This window comes from Ursus americanus, chromosome 11 (genome assembly GCF_024610735.1).
Source record: "Ursus americanus isolate L20-20 chromosome 11, mUrsAme1.1.p, whole genome shotgun sequence".
In the NCBI taxonomy this organism is placed as follows: Eukaryota; Metazoa; Chordata; class Mammalia; order Carnivora; family Ursidae; genus Ursus; species Ursus americanus.
The window spans coordinates 26,544,057-26,567,518 of record NC_142137.1 but is presented as its reverse complement, the minus strand read 5'-3'; the positions used below and the strand labels follow the sequence as shown (position 1 = coordinate 26,567,518).

Below are 23,462 nucleotides of genomic sequence, written 5' to 3'. Positions count from 1 at the left end.
CGCCCCGGACCCTGGCTCCTCAGTCCCCGCCAGCCCCGCCCGGGTATCCGACCCCCATGCGGAACCTGGCGTCCGCAGCGCCACGCCCTCTGGCACCACCCAGCAGACGTGGGCGGCCCTGGGGCTGCCCCGAGCCCGGGATCGCGGGGTAATGAGATGCTAATGAGGCGCGAATAAAGCCTCGCGGGCCCCGCGCCGGGCGCCGAAGCCCACACCTCGCCGAACTCCTCGGCCGGGCGCCGCCGGCGCGCAGCCCCGCGTCCGCCGCCTGCACTCCGCGTCTCCTCCGCCGCCTCCCCTCGGCGTCTACTCAGCCTCTCCTTCGTCCGCCCCCACACGCCCAGGCCGAGACGCCCGGCGGGCAGGAAGCGGCCCCTCCCCGCTCGCCAGAGGCCGGGTAAGTCCGCCCGCTGCGCCAGTGGCGCGCCCCCAGCCCGCCGGGACGGGGGGTGGGGACGGGGGCTCGCATCCGGGGAAACGCCGTCCCGGGCGCTCGGGAACTCCTCCCAGCTGCTCCGCCCCGTCTCCCCTCGCCCTGCTCAGCCCCTCTCCCGACTTTCCCGTCCAGAGCGTTGTCCACCCTCCCCCCCCACCCCGGTGCCAGTGGTCCAGCTCCGTCTCCATCCTCCCACACTGCTCCCCCCCTTGCACGTCTTTTGTCCTGGCCTTTCCAGGCTGAGTCGCCCTCTCTACCCCTTCGCTGGGGTTTTCCTCCTTCCATTCCCCCGAACCGTCAAGGAGACCTTTGCGCTTCCTGATGTTCCGGCCGCCCGCATCCAGGTGACCCGCAGCGGGTGACTTTAGTCTCCTCCCTCCTCGGCCCGGCCCGCTGGGCTCCGGCCGGGACCGGTGGGGTGGGCGAGTGCGCGTGGGGGTCCGCTCCAAGGACCTGCCCCCTGTGATGTCACCTAATGACCCCGTGGGCAACCCTGACTTCCGCACCCTCTTATTTCTCCCAGCCCCAGTGTGAGAAGGCACCACTCGACACCCCTCAAGTTGCGTGGGGGCTCGAGCGAGGGAGAGGGGGACAAAGGGAGGCCTTGTCTCGGGAGATTCCTGGGAGAGCGCGCCCGGGGGGTGGGGCGGGGCGCCGCTGCGAGTGGGTGGAAGCTGGGAGGAGGGAACCCCGGCTGGCACCCCCCAACCGCTCTCGAGGCCCACCCCAGCAGCCGTCAGTCAGTCACAGGGGGAAGTGTTCTGACCACAGTGAGTCAGAAATACACCCAGGCCTCCGTCACCCCAGTCAGTCGCAACATCCTCCGGGTGTTCGGCTGTTCGTTGAGGTGGTTTGGGTGGTGGGAAGTGGAACCTAGGAGTGGGAGACTGTCTCCTCCTCAGGGGGCAGTCACGGGTGCTGAGGAGGACAGCTTTGCTCCTGGCATGAGACACGACCCACGCCCAGCGTGGCACTGGGGTCCTCGAGGGGAGCCCGCACTGGGAGGCGTGGGGGGAGACGGGGCAGTGTGCGCCCACCGCTGGGATTGCAGGTATTAGGTCCGTGCCTTTCTGCCCCGCAAGGAAAACTCTCGTCCTGGGCTGCCTTCCCTCTCCACGTCTGAGATACTCTCCCATGCCCAGCTTCCGGGGCCTCATCCAGGCAGGGTAAGAATTCCTGCTCCCAGTGCCCCAGAGATGGAGGGGAGCAGGAAAGCTGAGCTGGAGACTCCCTGTCTTCCCTCCTGCCCAGCTGCGCCCAAGACTGCTGATTTCTCACTTCCAAATTTGGCAGATTTCACTTGGAGTGGAAGGAATAGCAGTTGTCTCCAGCAGATTGGGAGTAGGCCGGGAGAGAGGAGCAGAGCCAATCAGGAGTCGACCCAGAGCCCTCTGGGGACTCCAGCCTGCTTTCTTCTCCCCATCCGTTTCCTTTCTTCTTTTGTCCAGCCTCTTCCCCTTCTCTTCCCTCCTTCTCTCCTGCAGCTGCCTGCCTCTGCTCCACGGCTCCCTCCCCGGGAGCCTCAGGGGCCTCCATGGCTTCACCCACCGCCACCAACCCAGCGCACGCCCACTTCGAGAGCTTCCTGCAGGCCCAGCTGTGCCAGGATGTGCTGAGCAGCTTCCAGGGGCTATGCGAGGCCCTAGGGCTAGAGCCTGGTGGGGGGCTACCCCAGTACCACAAGATCAAGGCCCAGCTCAACTACTGGAGTGCCAAGTCGCTCTGGGCCAAGCTGGACAAGCGAGCAGGCCAGCCTGTCTACCAGCAGGGCCGGGCCTGCGCCCACACCAAGGTGGGCACACGCTGCCTGAGCTGGGGCTTGGACAGCTGGGGGGAGTCGGAGGAGGGAGACGGGATGCCATGCGCATACTGCCTTGTGTGTTCACAGTGCCTGGTGGTGGGTGCTGGACCTTGCGGGCTGCGGGCTGCTGTGGAGCTGGCCCTGCTGGGGGCCCGTGTGGTGCTGGTGGAGAAGCGCACCAAGTTCTCTCGCCACAACGTGCTGCACCTCTGGCCCTTCACCATCCACGACCTCAGGGCCCTCGGCGCCAAGAAGTTCTATGGGCGCTTCTGCACAGGCACCCTGGACCACATCAGTGAGCACCACGTGGTGGCCTAGAGGGGCGGGTGGGCCTGGGCCTCCAGACCAATGGGGGGCTGCCTGGGACCGCCAAAGGGCAGAGTGGACGAGATTCACTTTAGCCAGGTGACCTGCAGGACTCAGGTTCCTCATCCGTAAAATGGGCAGTGAAACCGAGTGATCTCTAAGACCTCTTCCAGCTCTGACCGGGAGCACACTGGTGCTTGGCGGCCCTGTGCGGCCCTGGGGTCCCTGTTCCTAATCCCCTCTCCCTTCCAGGCATCCGGCAGCTTCAGCTGCTTTTGTTGAAAGTGGCATTACTGCTCGGGGTGGAAATTCACTGGGGTGTCACTTTCACCGGCCTCCAGCCCCCTCCCAAAAAGGGTAAGTACTTCTCTGCTCCCAGGACTCCCGTGTGCCAAGGATATCTTAGCCTGTGGAAGAAAGAGGGTGGGATTGGGAGTCAACTGAGTCACCCTTGCAATAGTGTGGCCTTGTGCAAACCACACCGAGCCTCATTTTGGGCACCTGTAAAATGTGTCCTTCCTTACCTGCTTCCCACAGCTGTTGCAAAGGTGTAAGTTGATAGCGTGTCATTGCTTGCAAACTGTCAACTGCAGAGGGATCTACGCATTTGTTTCCCTGGCTTGTCCTGGGAATGTAGGGGCCCCTTCAGACTTGCACACCTTTGTGCCTCTCACACCTTCTGCCCCAGGGAGTGGCTGGCGTGCCCAGCTCCAGCCCAGCCGCCCAGCCCAACTGGCCGACTATGAATTCGATGTTCTCATCTCTGCTGCCGGAGGTAAATTCGTCCCTGAAGGTGAGTGATCCCTTCCTTCAAAGAAGCCAGCATCTTAGGCTCCTGCTGTGCCTTTCTAGCTATTAGACCCCTCATTCTCTTGCCCATACCTACCTACCCACACTTGCCCCCACTTCTAGGCTTCACAGTGCGAGAAATGCGTGGCAAGCTGGCCATTGGCATCACGGTCAACTTTGTGAATGGCCGCACAGTGGAAGAGACGCAGGTGCCCGAGATCAGCGGCGTGGCCAGGATCTACAACCAGAGCTTCTTCCAGAGTCTGCTCAAAGCCACAGGTCGGGACACCGTCTCCCAGGATCTCCCCTGCCTCTGGCTGACTGTGGGCTGGTTCCTCCCTCTCCCTGCCAGACCTGTTCTCAGTCCAAGGAATCCCACACTTTTCCATCTTTGTGGTTTTGGCAGCAAAGAACCTAGGTCTTGGGGGATTCAGTAGGCACAGCCCCACGTGGCCACCCAGCCTGATAAATCTTGGAAATCTCTCACAAATGCATGCGATTTTGCTTTGTGCTTCTTTATATATGATTTAATATAAAAATGATATGAATTCAAAATGAAAGTGGTGCTTCCAGAAGATGCCCTATGTTTACTTTGGCTTTGCACTGCCACGTACACACCCCGGTTTGAGAAGCCAGGCTTTCATCTGCAAGCATGGCGAAGGTCTCCCAGCTGCCACCCACCCAAGTTTCTCTCTTTGCTCTGGATCCTCAGGCCTCCTGGGCCTGGGACAGAGGGTCCATCGTGCCACCAGAACTTCTGGGTCCCTGTGTAGGGGGCAGCCACTGCAGTCAAGCTGTAATCCCAGCTCTCAGAGGTCAGGCGCGGCTGGGTGTTTGGAGAGGTGACACAGGGTGGGGAGGAGACATCTCCCCCGGTGTTGTCCCCCCAGGCATTGATCTGGAGAACATTGTGTACTACAAGGATGACACCCACTACTTTGTGATGACAGCCAAGAAGCAGTGCCTGCTGCGGCTGGGGGTGCTGCGTCAGGTGAGGTCCGGGCCTGGGCCGGGGGGGCGGGGTGGGGGCCCTGGGAGGTAGAGGCCAGCGCTGGACACAGTGCCCCCCACCCCCTGGTGTGGAGGGAGCCTGTCGTCCTGTCGTCTTCTGCCTTTGCCCTGACATTTTCTCCACCCCCGCAAGCTCTTCTCCCCTGGGGTTTACGTGGCAACCTGACTCCTATTCTGGGCTAAACGCCTGATACCAGCCACAGAGCTACATGTGTAAGCTCCGTGAGGGCAGGGGTTTGGGCTCTTTGTCCTTTTTGCTTGCTGATGATTCCCAGGGCCCAGAATGGTACCTGGTGTGTAGTCAGTACCTGGTCAATATTTGCTGAATGAACTAGCTGAAAACCTACTATGTGCTGGGTATTGTGTTGAGAACTTTATGTGCACTTTCTCACCTAAATTCTCATGAATACCTTAGGTATTAGGCTGCGAAGTTCAGGACTTGTTCAAAACAAGTGCCCGGTAACAGTAATGGCACTAGGCCTTGGGGGCTGGGTGGGGCCTGGGAGCCCCAGCAGCAGGGAGAGTGCTGAGGAAGGGGCTGGAGGATGGCACGCAGGATGTTCAAATTCTAATCCAGCCCAGTTACCCTGCTGGTTCTGATCTGTTGGCTTGTAGGACTGGCCAGAGACCGACCGGCTGTTGGGCAGCGCCAACGTGGTGCCCGAGGCTCTGCAGCGCTTTGTCCGGGCAGCTGCCGACTTCGCCACCCATGGCAAGCTGGGGAAGCTGGAGTTTGCCCGGGACGCCCATGGGCGGCCTGACATCTCTGCCTTTGACTTCACAAGCATGATGCGGGCCGAGAGCTCTGCTCGAGTGCAGGAGAAGCATGGCGCCCGCCTGCTGCTGGGGCTGGTGGGGGACTGCCTGGTGGAGGTGAGGAGCCTGGGGGGAGAGGTTGAGCTTCCTGGGGCTTCCAGAAACAGGAACTCCTTGTAAAAAGGTGCAGGGGTTCCATGGTTGGGAGGAACGTTGCCTCCTGGGAAGGAGGGGGTGAAAAGGTTTTTTGGGTTGTGGGGAGGAGCTGAGGGCCGCTTGGTGTGGTGTGGCGCGGCGCCCCCCTCAGCTATGATTTTGGGGGCATCAGGGCTTGGGCACTCCTGCTGGACTCTCACTGAACCGTTTCTTCTCTTTTTGATCCTGCAGCCCTTTTGGCCCCTGGGCACTGGCGTGGCTCGCGGCTTCTTGGCAGCCTTTGATGCCGCCTGGATGGTGAAGCGGTGGGCTGAGGGTGCTGGGCCCCTAGAAGTGTTGGCAGAGCGGTGAGGCCTGAGTTGGGGGGTGGGGAGGGCAGGGCTGGAAACGGGACAAGGATCAGGAAGGGGGCGGTGCTGGGTGAAGAGATGGGGGGCATGGGCAAGAGAATAAAGAAAGGCCTGGCAGTTCTCGAGGGGTGGGTGCTGATGGGTGTCCTCCCATGTGTGCTCCTGCCCTCGCACTTCCTCCCCCAGGGAGAGCTTGTACCAGCTCCTCTCACAGACCTCCCCAGAAAACATGCACCGCAACGTGGCGCAGTATGGGCTGGACCCCGCTACCCGCTACCCCACCCTGAACCTCCGGGCTGTGACTCCCAATCAGGTCAGACCCCCTGGCCCCACCAGACTCCCCAGGGCAGGCCCTACCCCTGGGCCGAGGCGGGTGGTCAGCCTGTGTGGAGACCTGAAAGGGGCTGCCTTAGGTACGAGACCTGTATGACGTTGTGGCCAAGGAGCCTGTGAGGAGGAACAGTGACAAGATAGACGGAGGAAAGCCAGCCACAGGTGAGCAAACCTTCCTCGGCTGGGGGGGTGTGGGGATTGTCCAAAACATTTGCCACCCAGTGTGGTGCCAGCAGCAGCCACCAGCACAGCGGCGGCCTCCGGCTGGAGGGTGGGCGGTGGGGGGTCCGCGGCCTGCAGGAGGGCTCAGGGGCAGCCGAGCACTGAGCAGCGGCCCATCTGGGTGCCAGATGTCGCAACTGCACCAAGCCCTACAGTCTCTCTGGCGGCAGCCGTCTGAGCCCTCCCAGCCTTGCAGACCCAGACCCGCCCTTCCCTGAGGCCTCCAGGCCTCCCTCATCTCCCAGTTCACAGCCTCCTGCCCTCTCTGTGGCTAGCAGGGATTCCACTTGATTCATTCCTCCACTTTATTCCAGAAAAGACAACTGGGCTGAAGGCAGTGCTGCTCAGTGAGCACTAAGCTGGTGCCCCCGTAGGGATGGGTCCTGCCTCCCCCTCCCAGACTGACCGCTGTGCCCAGTGACCAGGCTCCCTTCGAGCCAGGCCCTGGGGCACAGCACGGCCTCCTCTCTCAGGGGCGGCAGGCACCCAGGAGGAATTGCTGCGCTGGTGCCAGGAGCAGACGGCCGGATACCCGGGCGTCCGTGTCACCGACCTGTCCTCCTCCTGGGCTGACGGGCGGGCTCTGTGCGCCCTGGTGCACCGGCTGCGGCCCGGCCTGCTGTGAGTTCCAATCAGGCTCAGGGGGCCCTGGCGGACCACACCCCTCTCACGCCTCTGCAGTGTGGGCTGGGGGGGGGGGGCACTGTGCCACCGCTTGCTGGTGGTTTCTGCCCAAGTCACTGCACCTCCCTGAGTCTTGTGGGAGTCCGATGCATTCAGTAGGGAGGTTTGTGAGTGCTGGAGCCCCCCAAGGCCGGAAAGTTGTCAGTGGGGTGGTGGGGAGTGTGTGAGGGGGGTGGATAGCAGAGAATAAACCCCTCATGCCCTGTCCTTTTGTGCCCCACCAGCCCCTGCCTGCTGCTCACTCCTCAGCTTCTCCCCCTTTGGTGGGGTCAGGTGCTGGTCTCCCATTGGCTTTTCTCCCCAACACCCCACAGGGAACCCTCAGAGCTGCAAGGGCTGGGAGCCCTGGAAGCGACTGCTTGGGCACTAAAGATGGCAGAGCATGAGCTGGGCATCACGCCTGTGCTGTCTGCAAAGGCAGTGGTGGCAGGGAGTGACCCACTGGGCCTCATCGCATACCTCAGCCACTTCCACAGCATCTTCAAGAATGTGCCCCCCAACCCAGGTGTACTGGAGGGTAGGTGCAGGGGCTGGGGGGTGGGGAGGCTGAGGTGCCCTCTGGCGGACAGCTGGGAGCAGTAGCTGGGGCTGGGCCATAGCTGTCTGTTCTGGAGGTACGGTATGGATTCCCACCTGGACACCCCCACTCTCCCTGCAGGCCCTACAAGCCAAGGCTTTCCAGCGACCTCCAGTGCTGTGCTGTTCCTTGGCAAACTGCAGAGGACCCTGCAACGGACCCGGGCCCAGGTGGCAAGTTTGGGCAGGGCTGGAGCTGGGCAGTGGGGGTCCCTGGGGTGATGGGGAGGACATTCATAATGGGGGCAGGGCTGCAGCTCAGAGCCCCATGCTGAGTATCGGACTTGTTGCAGGAAAATGGGGAGGATACCGGTGGCAAGAAGCCACGCCTGGAGGTAAATACATGTCGGGCTGGAGAGTCCCCTGCTCTATTCCGTGGGTTATCTTTCCTGCGTCCTGTAACCCCCTATCCAGGTTCCCTTCCTGGCTTACTTCTCTTTCAGCTCTTTCTCTTCTCTGCACACAGCCACTCTCCAGCTCACCCCGCCCCTCCACCTCCCTCCCTGCACACTTACCTCCTTAGGTAGAAGCTAACAGCCCCAGTGTTGAGGAGCCACCTGCCCCAGATTCTGGCGTACCCCCGACACCCCCATTCCAAAACCAGGAGGTGAGAAAGGGCGCACTGTCTACAGAGGCCTGGGAGGGCAAGAAGGAGTGTTTCAAGGGAAAGGAAGATCTTTGCAGCTGGCCTGGACTCCAGCTGACCCTGTGGTCTGGGGGCCGGTGCAGGCTGGTGCCGGGGAGCTGTGTGCACTCTGTGGGGAACACCTCTATATCCTGGAACGCCTCTGTGCTGAAGGCCGTTTCTTTCATCGGAACTGCTTCCGCTGCCACACCTGTGAGGCCATGCTGTGGCAGGGTGGCTATGGGCAGCACCCAGAAGATGGTAAGTGGGCCCAGCCCTGTCTGGGCGCAAGGACTTGAAACTGGAGGGAAACTGGGGTCCTGGGCATAAGGTGGCAACAGGCTCAAGATGGCACTTATTTCCCCTGAGTTCGAGGTCTTCTCCATCCCCTCCAAATCCCCAAATGTAGGGTTCTAAGGAACCAGGAGGCCAGCAGAAATTCACCTGCAAATCAAGTCCTGTCACCCCTTGCCCTCACAGATAAAGAGTATCTGGGCATCAGGCTGCCTACATCTCATGTCTTCTCCCCTCCTCCACCCTTCCCAGGACATTTCTACTGCCTCCAGCACCTGCCCCAGACAGGCCACAAAGAGGATGGCACTGACCTAGGCCCCGAGAGTCAGGTAAAAACTATGAAACTGTGTATTTGGGTGTGGGAAAGCGTAAAGGGGTCTCTCCAAGCCCAGCTGACTGTGCCAGGGGTAACTGAATGTTCTCCTCCTTTAGAAGGAAAGCTTCATGAAGGCAGAGACTTTTCTTACTTACTGATGTACCTCAAGTGTCTGGAACACTGCCTGACACCGTTCAGTAAACGGCGTCAGTGAATGAATACCAGGGGTCACATTTGTCTAAAGGGACAGCTTTGGCCCCACAATGGGCAGGTCACTGACCAGACTACATGGTGGCTTTTCCAGGACCTTCCCACACCAGCTGAAAATAGCATGCCATCGGGGCCCTCAACTTCTGTCATCCCCCAGGAGGGGACCAGTCCTGTCCCAGACCCCAGCCAGCCTACCCGTCGGCTGATCCGCCTCTCCAGCCCAGAACGCCAGCGGCTGTCCTCCCTTAATCTTACCCCTGACCCAGAACTGGAGCCTCCACCCAAGCCTCCCCGCAGCTGCGCAGCCTTGGCCCGCCAGGCCCTGGAGGGCAGCTTTGTAGGTTGGGGAGTGCCAGGCCAGAGCCCCCAAGGTATCTGCTTTGTCCAGACGTGCTCACCCAGGGTGGGGATGCGGTGGGTGGCGCTGGGATTCCTGAAAGGGGAATGTTGGGGAATGGAAAGGGAGGCCGTGGGGCTCAGGCCATGTCTACTCTGTTCAGTGGTTGTGGCCATGGAGGAGGAGGAGGAACAGAGTCCCTCCTCCAGTGATGAGGAAAAGGAAGCAGAGGAAACGGTGGCTTTGGACTCAGACACGGAGCAGGTGAGGAGGGGGAACCTGGCCACCTCTCCCGCTGAAGCCAGCACACATCCTCTAAATAGGCCTCACCACCACTACAGGAAAACCTATAGAACGTTCCCTCCTTTGAGCCGGTCCCTCAGATTATCTTCTCACCCAGTCTGCCTCAGGTCTCTCAGCCTGTCTCTTCTACCAGAACTTACCCCATCTCCAGTCCAGGAAGCTTTGACCCCTTCCAAACAGAGCTTCCCCAGCCTCTCCCCAGCGGGGTGCGGCGAGGGGGGAGCAGGCCCTACCGCTGACTGGCCTGACCCTGCCATAGGCTCTGCTGACCTTGGCCAAGAACTCAGGCACCATGAGCAAGTACCCAACATGGCGTCGGACTCTGATGCGCAGGGCTAGGGAGGAGGAGATGAAGCGGTTCTGCAAGGCCCAGGTGAGGTCTAGGGCTTCGAGGTTCTGCCGGGGTCAGAGTTCCGACGCGGGATCCGAGTGTCCCTGGAGTTCTGTAACTGAGCGGTCCAAAGACTCCTAGGCCTCCTGTCTTGTGCCCCTCAGGCTGTCCAGCGGCGACTAAATGAAATTGAGACTGCTCTGGGGGAGCTGGAGGCTGAGGGCACGAAGGTGGAGCTGGCCCTGAGAAGCCACAGCGGTGAGTAAAGATGGGAGGGGCAAGCTGGGACACCCCTCCTAGCACTCCCAGCAGTCCCTCAAACCACCAGACTCTGCCCCAGCTCGCCCCACTCCTCACGCTCCTGACGCCTCGGACCCCCGCCCCCATTCTTCCTTCCCGCCAGCATTGCTGGAACAGCAAAAGTCACCGTGGCTGGAACAGTGGCTGCAGCTCGTTCAGAAGAAGAACAGCCTACTGGCGGAGGAGGCCGAACTCATGCTCACGTAAGGGGCAGGGCGTGGGGACGGCTGGCGCCAGAGCCAGAGCCCAGCCGGGTCCTTGGGCACGCCGGGCAGCTGGGCCTCTTCCATCCCTGCCTCCACAGGGTCAAAGAGCTGAACCTGCAGGAGCAGCAGCTGCAGCTGGACCAGGAGCTGCGAGGCTACATGAACCAGGAAGGTAGGTGGGCCACGGGCAGACGCTGGTGTTTACCCGGCCTCGTGACCTCAGATACCGACCGAGCAATGCAGGCCTCCGGTCCGAGTGCCTCTGAGGCATTCCAGGAGGAGGCCGGAGAACGGGGCTCCGAGCCGCTACTCTGCCTTCGGTTCAGCTGGGGCTGCACAGCTGGGCTTGTGTGTTGAGATGACTTACTTTAAAAATGGAGCTGCCGCTGGGGCGCTGGCTGGCTCAGCTGAAGAGCGAGTGACTCTTGATCTCTAGGTTGTGAGTTCAAGCCCCAGGTTGCGCATACAAATCACACATATATCGTATGTATTATATATCACTCAATCCTGACGAAAATAAAACCGGTGCTGCTGCTCAGTAGTGCTAGCAAACCACTGGTGTGGACAGGCCCGGTTTTACAGAGAAGGAAACAAAGCCCAAATTGTGGAAGTCAGAGAGGCTGGAATTACACTGTGCCTTTCCTGCCTCCCTGCCCAGCTCCCTGTTCTCTAAGCTTTGTTGTCTTCCTCAGGAACCCTAAAGACCCCTGCCGATCGGCAGGCAGAGGACCAGCTTCTGAAGAAGCTGGTGGATGTGGTGAACCAGCGAGATGAACTTATCCGCTTCCAGGAGGAACGCAGGCTCAGTGAGCTGCCCTCGAAGCCGGGCGCCCAGGGCTAAAAGAGGGCAGGCTGCCTGCCCTCTTCCCTACAAGGAAGACCACCTCACCCCAGGACTGTACCACCCTGTTCAGCTGGGCTGCCTGGGAGGGGGCCTCACAGTTTACAATAAAAATGTTTCTGCCACAGACAGGGCGTAGGCTGCCTGCAGGTGGGAGGTAGAGGGGTGCAGGCAGGGTAGACATGTAGGAGCCTGAGCATCTATATTATGACAGTCACAATGACCCTTGGCCCCGATCACTGCCTCTACAAGGAAAAGGCAGAGCCACAAAAGTGTCGAGCTTTATTGTTCCTCAGTTCCATCCCCCTCCTGCTGCCCCAGAGGCAGGGCTGGTTGAGACTCTGGGCCCAGATCCTGGGCTTCCCTTGCCCTTCCCAGCACATGCTGGAGCTCAGCCCGGGCCCTAGATAAGCCCTTGGCCTCCTGCATGTGGAAGAGGTAGACGGCCCCCGCCCCCAGCAACAGTCCTACACTGGGAGTCCAGAGTAGTATGGCAACTTCCCTGACCCCTCCTCCAGCTGCCAAGGCGCACAGCAAGGCCAGGAGAAGCAGCCCGAGACCGATCACGTAGCCAGCGAAGGTGGCCCACCAGCGAGCGTGAGCCACGCCCAGGTCCAGCTCTGTCCAGGCCTCCTTTAATATACTGATCAACGGTGACCTTTCTGCTGGTCCTAGAATAAGGCAGGGCAGTGGGGTAGGAGAGAGAGGGTCAGAGTGGAGGGGCTGATTTGTGGTGGGGAGGGAGCCAAGGAAAGGATGGGGGTGACTTACCATGACTAGGGCTGGGGATATGCTGGGGGGGGCTGTGTCTCACACACAGAGTGGCCATCAGGGCCTCATGATCAGAGAGGGGGGTGCCACTGTGAGGATCACGGCCTGTAGTGGTTCTAAGAGTCTTACAGGAGATGTAGAAGCCAGAAACCGCCTAGGAAAAGTCAGGGCCAGAAAGAAACATCTTTGAGGGCCTCTTGCCATTGTCCAGCCACCAGTGATCTAAGACAAGACTAGCTGGACTTAAGATCAGCACAAGCTGGTGAAAAACAGACACGGTGGGTGAAGACACACTGAGGGGGCACGCTGACCTTATATAGCACATAGTCAATGCGGATGCCAAACGGAAATGGCTCTAGCTCCCGCTGGTTGACGTAGCAGTTCTCAGGTACCATGGTACAGCCTTCTTCAGAGCCCTAGGTGAATAGGTGGTTCATGCTAGTCATGGGGGAGAAAGAGAAGAGAAGCTAGGGGTGTAGGCATGGAAATAATCAGGCGGGTCCTCACCTTGAAGTCCCGGGTCTCAAGGTAAGCATCATGCAGCCCTGTCCACTCCTTCAGCAGGCGGCAGCCAAGGTCCTTCGGGTGCAAGTTGAGGTCCCCACACAACAGAACCACATCGGCCTTCTTGGATGTGTGGCTGGGGGAACCAGGTTGGTGAGGCAGGAGTTCTTCCCTGACCAGCTCTGCCCTCCTATAAGTGGGGACCTGGCCACCCCTCAACCCCTGACCCCATCCCACTTCCCCTGTCAAGCCCAGGCTCACACACTGGATGAACTGGGCCAGTTCCCAAGCTTGGGCCACACGATGTGTTAGGTAGATGTCCTTCTGTCGACTGTACTCGGCATGGAGCTGAGCGAGACAGGTGAGGTTATAGCAGATGAGACTGACGGTCCCTCTCTGAGGGTCTAAATCATGCTTGTGTCTGTCACTTGGCATCATACTTGATTAAAAAATGGGCAAACTTTGCCCACTAACCTTCGGAGATCCTGCCCCCAACCTCACCCTCAGGCAGCCCAACTAGAGGAGTCCCATCTCTCCCTCCCAGGGGCAGGCCACCTATCCCAGCCCTGCCGGCTTCACTCACATGGGTCACGTAGGCATTGAGCACCAGTCCACCCAGATGGAGCACTAGCAGCCCCACAGCCTTCCCACAGAACCAGTCTCCATGGTGGATCTGCAGGCAGGAGGGAGCAGGAACTCAGGGCACAGCTACCCTCTTTCTGCCCATCCCCTGCAGCCCAAGGAAGGCTGCCTCCTCTATACCATGTGTTAGTGGGGGGGTGCGGGGGGGGGGGAAGAGAGATGAAAGAAATCTGAGATTAGGCTTACCATGTAGGGGTACCCATTGAGGGTATAGACGTGCTGGGTGAATTCTTGGATAGGATGTTTGGAGAAGACGCAAAGGCCACTGCCAATGACACCACTGCAAACCAAGTCCTGATTAATAGTCAGAAAGGCAGGAAGAGAAATACCCCAGGCTTGTTCCCCTCCCTCATCTTCCAGCTTGTATCAGCTACTTGTTTTCTGTCTGTTGCTGAGATCAGCACCAGAGTAAAGCTCAAAGCAACAGCCTTTGTGGGATGATACAAAGTGACTTGATAAGGCTGGGATGGGCTGAAGAGCGAGAATCTTCCTGGTTCCACACCCTGAGGAGAGGACTCTGGGGGAGAAGAGGAGGGTGCAGGCAGGACAGGGAAGGGCTGGTAGGACCGAGAGCTTCCCGATCTGAGAACAGGCGTCCAGACCGGTTAGGCTTCTCACCTCCTGAAGTAGTGTGCCGCTGGGTAGGTGGGCGACAGCTTCTGTCTCAGGTACTGGAAGTCCTGCTCACTCCACACCTGAGCGAAGAGGTGAGGATGCCTGCCGGCCCGCCCCCGGGCCAAGTCCCCTCCTGCTCCCCCAGCCGCCCCCCACCCCGTCCCAGGCGGGGCTCCACGCCAGCGCCACACTGCCCACCTCTTCCAGGAGAGCTAGGTCGAAGCTCTCCATGTTCAGAAAGTCTCCCAGGCGCTTCATGCGGTCGGCCCGGTGCTTGCTCAGGTAGGGAATGCCCCTGAGGACGAGAAGGGCCGGGGAAGGTGATGGCTGGAGGCGCTCTCGGTGCACCGCCGGGGCTGGGGCCGCTGTGGGCCTGGAGGTGCGGGTGCCCCCCCGTCCCCGGAGACTGGAGGGCAGGGTCGCGCCGTGGCCCGGATGTGAGGGACGCCTCCTTCCTCCGGCTGCGGGTGCGAATGGAGCTGTGGCCCCGGACCCACCCCGCGGTTGCTCTCACCAGCAGTTGAGGTTAAAGAGCCTCAGTCGCAGAGAGAAGTTGGGCTTCATGGCGAGCACGCTCGGCGGGCGCGGGACGGTGCGGCCTCCCCGGCGACGGCCGCGGCGAGAAGCGGTGTGGGCGGGCGGCCCCGCCTCCCGGGGCGGTGCGCACAGGTGGTCGGCCCCGCCCCCGGGCTCCCCGGAAGGCCCCGGCCTCCCAGCCCGCGCGACTCCCGCCCTGGGCCCGGGTCCGACTCCGCGTTACCCGGGCAACCGGCCCCCTGCCGCCCCTCACCCCCACCGGCTGCCCGCCAACCCGGAAAGGCGATCTGCTGCGAAACAGGCGCTGCCGGGAGGCGAGGGCCGCGCGCGACGTCCCTGTAGGGGGAATACCAGAGAGGGTTCGGGCGGGCTGCCAGCCGGGCCGAGGCACGCGGGGCTCCGGCGGAGCTCCCCGTTCCTTTTCGCAGAAGCTCCGGCCCCGACCGCCCGCGCGCCCTCTCCCGCCTCTCGCCCGGCTCACCAGCAACAGGCACAAAGTTGAGAGAAGACCGGGCCGTCGCCGCGGGCCCCCTCGCGTCCTTCCTCCCAGCTGGGGACGGGGGCGGGGCCGCGCGGTTGCCCCGGCGACGCGCAGTGTTTGTGCTCCGAGCAGTCCCCCAGTGCCGCCATGGCGAGCTCGCAGCACTGCCAGCCAAGGTCGGCCCCGTGCCGCTCGCGGTCGCCGCCTGAGCAGCCGCTGCAGGTGAAGGTGGTGGGGCTCTTCAAAAGCTCCAGCTTTCAGATTGCGAAGAGCGCTGCTGAGGTAACCGCGAGAAAACCACACGTACGGGCGGCCCTTCCGGTTTCCTGGTCTCGCGCCTCCTGGTGACAGGGTTTGGTGTTCCGGGAGGTAGGGATGTGTCCCGGCCGGGCAGGCTTAGTCTGTACCTCGCAGGGGGCAGGGTCAGGTCGGGGGAACATTCCACTTCGAGAAGGGCTACCTTTAAAGCGGGATCGGAGCGAAGGAAAGTTCAGAATCTTGCTGGGTGAAGAAGGGTAATTCCCCCCTCTAGATACCCACATATTTTATTCCCACATCAATTTTTATTTGCATTATGGATCTTAAATATTCATGGAAAAATGTTTAGAGGAAATGATACCATATAACTACAGATTGTTTTTTGTTTTGTTACGAACTCCCTCCCCAAGTGATTTTTGGAAACTTCATTGCCCCCCCCCCTTACATTTTCTTTAGCATTTACTGCATTCCAGTCGAATTAGGTGCTTAAGGGATTTCTCAACAAATGACCCACAAGTGCTTTGGAGAATCCAGTATTTCTTTGTAAACACATGGAACGATATAAAAGGAAAAACACTTTAAGCAACTGGAAGAACTTGGCCAGGTCAGCAATGGTACAGCACATACTACCCAAATGCCGGAGAAATGGAGAATTCAGCATATCTTTCGGGAATATGCTCCGGGAATGCTACTGTTAAGATTATGCCAAAATTCTCTCCTTCAAAACCCCACCAGTCTGTAGGACCATGCCCTGTCCATGTTCGTATCTCCCAAAGTATTCAGCTGGATACCTGACACAAAATGTTCTCAAATAGAAGAAATCTTAAGCAATTCCTGCCTTCTTGCCTGATCTAAGTCCACAGTTAAAGAAAAGTTTGTGATTATATCAAACGAAGAAATAGTAACTGTCGACCTTAAAAGTAAAGCAGCTAGTTACTTTACCAGCAAAATGGGTTTATTTGAGAATAGAACAGGAATTGCAATTTGGGACATAGAAGCTATGGCAAACCAAAGGCCATCTGGGAGATCAAAGGACAGGAACATTATAGAGAAAAGGAGGAAGCTGCGAGGGGCTGCTCTGAAGAAAACTCCACTGATAGAAAGTGAGAGAGTTCAGGGTGGTGATAGTTTCTCACTGGCTGATTATGTTACTGGCCGCGTTTGTTGCTGAGCTAGGAGACATTCTCCCTTCCTTCTGTTGGAAGAGTAAAACAGACTTACTCCTGTTGGGAATACAAGGTTTGTCTCTCCCTGGCCCGCTGGGCCTATTGAGGAACGAGAGCTCCCCCTTCTGGCCTCACCACTCCGTTTTAAGTAAGGTTTCCTTTACTCAGTTTCACAGTAACTAATTTGTGAAACAGGTAAAGTTTACAAGAGGAAGAGAACAAGCAGTAAATCTGTGAAAACGATACATGGGTCATCAAAATAAGGAGAAATTATGGGCTGTTAGCTGGGCTGATGGGATCTATAAAGTTCATGGCTCAAGTTGTATTTAATTTAAGGAATTTTTTTCCCTTTCCCTTTTTCTTTTTCTTTCTCTCTCTCTCTTTCTTTCTTTCCTTTTTTTTTTTTTTTCAGATTTTATGTATTTATTTGACAGAGATAGAGACAGCCAGCGAGAGGGAACACAAGCAGGGGGAGTGGGACAGGAAGAAGCAGGCTCCCAGTGGAGCAGAGAGCCCGATGCAGGGCTCCATCCCAGAGCTCTGGGATCATGACCTGAGCCGAAGACAGACGCTTAACAACTGAGCCACCCAGGCGCCCCTCCCTTGTTTTTCTTTAGCTCCTTTTCTGAGGGCACCTGTTTTTTGTGCCTACTCTACACTGTAGAGAAGGTGTTGGGAATTTTTTTCTGTAAAGCCTACATGTTAAATTATTAGGCCTTCAGGGCCATAGGCCTCAGGCTCTCAGTCATGACTACTTGACTATGTCCTTGTACAAAAGTGGCCACAGAATATATGTAAATGAATGGTGGTTTTCCAATAAAACTTAATTATAAATACTGAAATATGACTTGCATATAATTTCACATGACACAGAAGATGATTTTTTTTCCCGCAGCTGCTTAAAATCTAAAAATTCTTCTTAGCTTTCAAGTCTTAACAAAAACAGGCACATTTGGCCCGCTGGCCACAGTTTGCCAGCCCCTGTTGTAGAGCAAGCTAAGTCAAAAACCCAGCGTCTTTGCTATATTAGTAATATTAATTTTCCCCTTCTTAAGCTTTTGCCTACTGTAGCTCTATTTGAATATGAAAAACCTAGGAGTGTAAACCGAGTTAGTTCGACCTTAATAAACGATATGGCTTTGAATAATTTCTCAACATAATCATTTGGTGAGCAATCCTGAATACCTCATTTATTGTGAGAGATTTAGGTTTGTGAAGAGTAAGTATTACATGGATTCTAATTTGGCTATAGTCCATTCTAGACACTAAATCATGAGGAAAGTATGATGAAGTATGCTTAATTTGAAAACTGTTGGGCTTGTTAGTTATTCCAGATGGTCCCCCAGTTAGAAACACAATTGCCTCAAACTGAGCACGGGCACTGCCACTGCGACACAAAGGACACATCATCATCTGTTGGTTGGGCAGGAGTCTAAGAAGCAAATGACCGAACTGCTATTGCCCTCTCCGGCTCCCCCTGGTCCCAAGGGCAGGATACACTCACGCCCTGGCTTTCTCCCTCTTGGAATATCCATCCCTGATGAAGCATGCCAGGCCAGCGTCCTCTTTTAGGCCACAGTCGGACTGCTGAGCACCGTCCGTAGCGGAGAAGGTGCCCAGTGCCGCAGCCAGTGGTCACTTTTCCCTGTTGGACACATCTCCTCAGCCGCACTCAGGAAGGTGGGGCCTCTTAGTGCCTCACCTGCCTTCTCTTGCTTGCCCAGGAGGTAAAATGCAACGTACCAGGAATCAAAACTTTTTTTGGAATTATTTTATTTATTTATTATTTTATTGGAAAACCACCATTCATTTACATATATTCTGTGGCCACTTTTGTACAAGGACATAGTCAAGTAGTCATGACTGAGAGCCTGTAAGAATTTTCTCTGACTTGTATAGACAAAATAATGTACGTTAAACCAAAATTTCCTCAATATCTAAACCTAAACATACTCAGTATTTACTTCACTTTTTCCCGAGGGGTGTAACCATACCAGTATCCTTTTGGTCATTCTCCACATATCAATAAATTAAAGTAATATTTATTTTAGTTAGAAGTATCTGTAGAGGGAGGTGGGTGGGGGGATGGGTGAAGCAGGGGATGGAGATTAAGGAGGGCATCTGTTCTGATGAGCACCAGGTGATGTATGGAATTGCTGAATCACTATATTGTACACCCGAAACTAATAAAACACTGTAGTTAAAAAAATAAAGTAACATCTTCTTTTCATTAAAAAAAAGTATCTGTAGATCCACTGAAGTTTAGTAAGAGTTCAATTTAGGGAAAAACTGGTCCTAAAAGAACGTGGCAAATCACAAAATGTATTTGTTCATTTGCTATGTGTGGATGGTCCACCATGTGCCCGACGTTGAGGCCAGTGGGAGGACAGGAAAACTAGCACATAGTCTTGGCCCTCAAAGAGCTTATACTCTAGAAATGAGAGACAAATAAAGCCAGAGCCCCAGGATGAGCTGGGGAGTGGCTTCATGGAGGTAAGCACAGGGGCCTCTGGGAGCAAGAAGGGGTCATCTAAGCCAGATTGTATGGCCTGGGTATGCACTGTATAAAACCTCCTGAATCCCCATAAATAATGGGGGAAATGATTTCTACCTTAAAAGAGAACTTATTCTAAAATAATTATTCTATTTTGAAACCTAGACTCTGAAGAGTAATTATCCAACCAAATTTGAAGACCCTATAATAGTCCCTCTTCAAGAATTTGCATGGGACCGATATCTACAGGAGAAAAAAAGGGTAAAGGATATTTGGGGTGTGGGAAATGAGCAAAGTTTTGCCTCAGTTATTCACCTATGCATTGTTTTGGAAAAACTGGAGTAGTGATTTTCGAGCAACTAGATTTGATTTCTCTAAATTATATACTTTTCCTAAATCATTTCAATCGTTTTACCAGGCTGACTTTAAAAAAAAGTAAAACATTTACAGGATTTTCTTTCGGAAGACATGTGATAAAGGTAAGTTTTAGATTCTCAATGCTGCGATTTACCCCCGCCGGTTAGCCCGCTCTCCCTGTACACCGCTCACTCACACTTCCTCTGACACCTTGGCACTCGTGGTCCTTACTTTGGAAGGTCTTGGTGGTCTACAGGACAGACACAGGGGCGGGGCTTGTGGCCTAGGGAGCTGTGATGGCAGGCACCAAACTCCCACAGGGCCGCCTTGTCCTAATTAAAGCTTCCTCTCTTCCCTCTCCCCACGAACAGCATCCTTGGAGAACCTCAGGCCCCAGGGCTAGCAGAGCCTGCCTAGAGACAGGAGAGGGGCTTCCTCTTGGGTGCCAACCCTGATCATTTGGTAATGCTGCCTAGAACATGTGATAGGAAGAGTTCTAAGGTGGCATCCTGGCCCAGCCATACCTCATCCTCACGTTGGGGTGAGGCAGGAATGGGGTATACTTCTTGCTTGCCATCCCTGGCCCAGAACCGTAAGGTCCCAGTCCTGGTTTCCCTGCCCCAGCCCATCTCCCCAGTGGCTGATGAAATCCCATTTCCCCTGACCAGAGCGGTGGTTGCACGAGGATGTCCTGTGACCCTGTGGTTACCCTATAGATAGTGCTGCCGTACGGTACCACGGCCCTGTGCAGTCACGTGAGTGCTGGACTGAGTGCACAATACATTTGTTGAGTCTCATACCATTTTCAGAGCCATAGAACATTCTTACTGGAATTTAGAGAATAGTAGCAAACACCTACACGGGGCACTTATTATATGCCAGACGCTATTCTCTTGACTTATGTATATATTAACTACAATCCTTACAACAACTAGGGTGACCAGTGGTCCTGCTTTGCCTGGTTCTGAGGGGTTTCCTGGGAGCAAGAATTTCAATGTTAAAGCTGGTACAGTCCTACACAAAGGACAGCTGGTTACCTTAAAAAAATATGTTCTTCTTCATTTTTATCACCAAACTACTTACACTGCCTACCAGTCTCATGCTTTCCACCTACAGGGGAGCCATGATCTCGTGCTTTGTGGTCTACACCCATTCCTCTCACAGATTCCCGCTGGATTCTTAAAGACTGGTGTGGATTCCATTCCACAGTTTCCCGCCATCTCAGCCTGGGTTCCTGACCTTGGGATGTTCTGTGTTCTCTTCCTTCTGCTTTTCTCATGGGGCCTGAATGAGGCTTTCTGGGTAATCACTGCTGCTTCTTTCCACCTATTCTTTATTCCCTATCCTTTCTTTCTTCCTTTTCTCACCCTCATTTCTTGGACACTTGTCATTTTATCCTTTTCTTGTTTCAGGGCAGTTTTTGTCCTTCCTCAATGTAAGCATCGTACCTTGTGTCATATGTAGTGCTTCTTAGCACATCTGAGGTGAGGTCTGGGCTGGCCTTAAGTTTCAGCAGAATGTAACGCCACCCGTGAGTGGTGGCTTCTGGGCCTTTGGAAAGGCCTTTCTCTCCCCTCCAAAAAAGGCAACATCTTATGTCTCAGTGCTGGAAAGCCCCAGCAACCACTGGGTCCAGGCGACTATCTTGAGGCATGTGAGGAGGCCTCCTCACGGCAGAGGACACACAAGCATGAGGCCTCTGCATCATTAGCCTCTGAGTAAAGTGTACGTCCTACTGCATTTCTCCCACCAGGCTAAATAAATTTCCACGTTAGCCATACCCAGGTAGATAAATAGCCCCTTTAAAAGTTTTGCATTCTACAAAATGTGGTAACATTGATAAATCTCAACAGTTTAGGGACTATGACGCACAGGCTTTATCAGTGATTTATAGTTTAGCATGAAGAAGTTCATTCTTTTCCTCGAACCGGGTTTTGCTACGGGCCTTGGAGTGGGACCTGAAATCTGGGAGAAGAGCTGGGAGTGTGGCAGACTGGCAGGCTGAAGACAAACTGGTCCCCAAACCAGCGTTTCCCCGAGTGTGGTCTCCAGACCAGCAATGTCAGCATCTCCTGAGATGTTGTTTGACATGCACATTCTCAGGCCCCATTCTGGAATCAGAAACTCGGGTGGGGCTCAGGACCCTGTAATTCTGCTTGCCTGCTAAGGTTTGAGAACAGTGTCCCAAATTATTCATACTTTTGCCAGGACTGGCCCTGGGTCATAATAAACCAGATCTATCTTCCAAAGGGGCATTACTCATGGTCACACGCTGGGATTTGGGAGGTTGACTGTTAGTGTTTGGATAAACACATGAATGCACTTCATTTTAAGGGGCTTAGACTTAAAAGTGTTGACAAAGGTGAGTTCTCTCCCTCCTTACACCTGGGTGCGCCAGAAGTCCCTGCTGGCCCCCAGGGAGGCATTTCCTTTCCCTGACCCCACTCCCTCAGAAAAGCATTCTTTCCATCCTTGGCACTGAAAACCATGTATTACTCAGAACCCCTAGCCTTTCCAAGTATACACCCAGTAAAACGTACTTCAGAAATGAAGCCAGAGACTGCATTTTATTTTCAAGTTAACATAACACGTATGCTATACACACAGATTTTTATTACCAGATCACGGTCTATTTTCAATGACTGTACCATTTTTAGTATTACTTTTAAGGTCATTCTTTGCTTTCAGTGATGTCAGAGTCTTAAAAATGTTCTTAAATTCTATTTGAGAGTAAAATTCTAAAAGATGGCAAAAAAATTCATTTTCTTTAAGATTCGGTTAGAGTCTATCCCGAGCTCTGGCTTGTGGGTTTATAGCAAGGTTGATTTTTTTCCCACTCACAATACAGGTTTTTTTTTTTTTTTTTATCCTTTTCCTTTATAGGAACTCAAGAATGAAATCTGGGAATATTCTTCCTATGTGATGTGTTTTGTTAACGATCGGCTCCTAGGTGATGCATTTGATCTTCAGAAATGGGCTCACAAGATGTGGGATGTAGTTGATTTTAAGCCCCCTGAACTTTATGAGGCACTTACTGTGGATTATTCTGCTAAATTCTTAACAGACACCAAGGCAAGTTACACTAGTTTTTAAAGAAAAATAGTGGAATCTTTGATTATTTATATTGATTCAGCATTAATTACTGATATCCTAACAAAGGAATATAAACAGAAGGCTAGGTTTTAAATTCTCAATGGCCTATAATCCAGTTGCAAAGGATTATATATAATGTTGCAGGATTTGGCTAAACAGTGTGCAAAGCACGCAGACCTCAGAGCAGGCAGAATGCACAGGGGGAGAGCATCCCTGTTCAAACATTTCTACTCCCCATTAGAGATTTATATGCATTAATTAACCATTTGAAAACATAAAGAGCCCTCCCCCTGCTTCAGAGAAGTTCGAGCTTATCATCCATTCACCCTTAACATGAAAATTTTTAATTAGTACTTTCTAACATCTAAATGAGAGGTACTGCGCTAAGAGAATGGAAAGTTTGAGAAGAAAGGTGACATTTTAAAGATTTTATTTGAGAGAGAAAGAGCACAAGTGCGGGGTGAGGAGGGGCAGAGGGAGAGGGAGAAGCAGACTCCCCACTAAGCAGGGAGCGCAATGTGGGGCTCGATCCCAGGACCCCGGGATCATGACCTGAGCCGAAGGCAGACACTTAACTGACTGAGCCACTCGGGCGCCCCAAAAGGTGACCTTTTAAAGCATGACACATAGTTGGCAAGAGCAGGACCAGACAAGCTAAGGCCCTGGGGAGGTTTCCAATGGACAGTCCTGAAGCTTGAGGTCCAGGAGAGTGAGAGGCAGACGTTAGGGTGGAATGGCAATAGAGGTAAAAGTACTTCGTAGTTTTGCTCAGAAAGTTGTTATAGCAACAAGAGCCATATGCTGAAAATCATTTCATGCTTATAGTGGCCCGTGCCCACAGAAAGACCCAGTACTAGGATTTCAGCTGTAAAAAGGCAAAGACCTTTGTTCCTTCATCCTCATTTAGCTGTTAACTGCCTTGAACAGAATCTGAAACATAGTATGAACTCAGTGAATGTCTGGTTGAATAAACAATGCACTTGGAAAATACTAGAAATTCTGGGGTATGGGGAGGAATGTAATGTTCACAGCAGTTAATTCCCAAAAGGACAAGGGTCTAAAAGTGCATGGCGTATTCAGGGAGGGGCAGGGGACAGCAAGGAGACCCAAATTAACAGGAAATGAGGCTGGGAAAATGGGAGTATAGTCACCAACAGTACCAAGCTACTCTGATTAACTTAAGGAGAAAAGGTATGCATTGAAAGGATATTGGTAACCTCACAATTGACAGGAAAGCTGGAGAACCAGGTTTTGGAAAGCAGGTGGGAACCAAGGGAGGCCTGGCAGTAGGAAAACGTGGCAAGAGTCACATCCCAGAAATGTGCAGCTAGGACACTGCCATGGGTGCCCACTGGCCCTGG

General features: G+C 54.9%; 3 protein-coding genes across 9 annotated transcripts in view; 2 read left to right on the top strand and 1 right to left on the bottom strand.

The window, feature by feature from the left end:
• Positions 1 to 177: 177 nt before the first annotated feature.
• Positions 178 to 11,310, top strand: MICAL1 (microtubule associated monooxygenase, calponin and LIM domain containing 1). Of its 6 annotated transcripts, none has more exons than XM_087865374.1 (25): positions 178 to 397; positions 1,921 to 2,228; positions 2,325 to 2,532; positions 2,796 to 2,900; positions 3,232 to 3,336; positions 3,456 to 3,611; positions 4,223 to 4,323; positions 4,959 to 5,216; positions 5,487 to 5,602; positions 5,792 to 5,918; positions 6,019 to 6,100; positions 6,643 to 6,781; positions 7,159 to 7,361; positions 7,503 to 7,591; positions 7,714 to 7,755; positions 7,944 to 8,027; positions 8,150 to 8,306; positions 8,592 to 8,668; positions 8,960 to 9,236; positions 9,366 to 9,466; positions 9,765 to 9,878; positions 10,001 to 10,094; positions 10,240 to 10,339; positions 10,441 to 10,514; positions 11,035 to 11,310. In XM_087865374.1, exons 2-25 carry the CDS (start codon positions 1,971 to 1,973, stop codon positions 11,181 to 11,183), a joined length of 3,216 nt encoding a protein of 1,071 aa, XP_087721500.1. In that variant the 5' UTR covers positions 178 to 397; positions 1,921 to 1,970; the 3' UTR covers positions 11,184 to 11,310. The 6 variants fall into 6 exon arrangements, with proteins under 6 accessions (XP_087721500.1, XP_087721501.1, XP_045654404.2 ...); XM_087865375.1 differs by having other exon boundaries at positions 6,634 to 6,781; positions 9,023 to 9,236; XM_045798448.2 differs by having other exon boundaries at positions 6,634 to 6,781.
• A 138-nt stretch (positions 11,311 to 11,448) lies between these two features.
• Positions 11,449 to 14,363, bottom strand: SMPD2 (sphingomyelin phosphodiesterase 2). The gene is made up of 10 exons (XM_045798458.2): positions 14,230 to 14,363; positions 13,914 to 14,010; positions 13,719 to 13,795; positions 13,287 to 13,380; positions 13,042 to 13,131; positions 12,724 to 12,806; positions 12,462 to 12,594; positions 12,266 to 12,370; positions 11,955 to 12,108; positions 11,449 to 11,854 (listed from the first exon to the last, which is right to left on the bottom strand). The coding sequence occupies exons 1-10, from the start codon at positions 14,277 to 14,279 to the stop codon at positions 11,466 to 11,468; spliced, it is 1,272 nt and encodes a 423-aa protein (XP_045654414.1). The 5' UTR covers positions 14,280 to 14,363; the 3' UTR covers positions 11,449 to 11,465.
• A 517-nt stretch (positions 14,364 to 14,880) lies between these two features.
• PPIL6 (peptidylprolyl isomerase like 6) overlaps positions 14,881 to 23,462 on the top strand; it is a 33,414-nt gene continuing 24,832 nt past the window's right edge. Inside the window, exons 1-3 of one of the 2 annotated variants that reach the window (XM_045798459.2) lie at positions 14,881 to 15,015; positions 18,817 to 18,912; positions 21,892 to 22,080. In XM_045798459.2, the coding sequence (XP_045654415.2) occupies positions 14,881 to 15,015; positions 18,817 to 18,912; positions 21,892 to 22,080 (420 nt within the window). The remainder of the gene's footprint in view (positions 15,016 to 18,816; positions 18,913 to 21,891; positions 22,081 to 23,462) is intronic. The other variant, XM_045798460.2, reaches the window with a different exon arrangement.

Excerpts from the sequence above, each read along its gene's own strand:
- MICAL1 (XM_045798448.2), top strand. The coding sequence starts at position 1,971 with ATGGCTTCACCCACCGCCACCAACCCAGCGCACGCCCACTTCGAGAGC. Across the intron at positions 5,603-5,791 it reads CTAGAAGTGTTGGCAGAGCG|GGAGAGCTTGTACCAGCTCC; the intron begins GTGAGGCCTGAG and ends TTCCTCCCCCAG. Across the intron at positions 7,362-7,502 it reads CAACCCAGGTGTACTGGAGG|GCCCTACAAGCCAAGGCTTT; the intron begins GTAGGTGCAGGG and ends CTCTCCCTGCAG.
- SMPD2 (XM_045798458.2), bottom strand. The coding sequence starts at position 14,279 with ATGAAGCCCAACTTCTCTCTGCGACTGAGGCTCTTTAACCTCAACTGC. Across the intron at positions 12,807-13,041 it reads TCAATGCCTACGTGACCCAT|CTCCATGCCGAGTACAGTCG; the intron begins GTGAGTGAAGCC and ends TGTCTCGCTCAG. Across the intron at positions 11,855-11,954 it reads TATCCCCAGCCCTAGTCATG|GACCAGCAGAAAGGTCACCG; the intron begins GTAAGTCACCCC and ends GCCTTATTCTAG.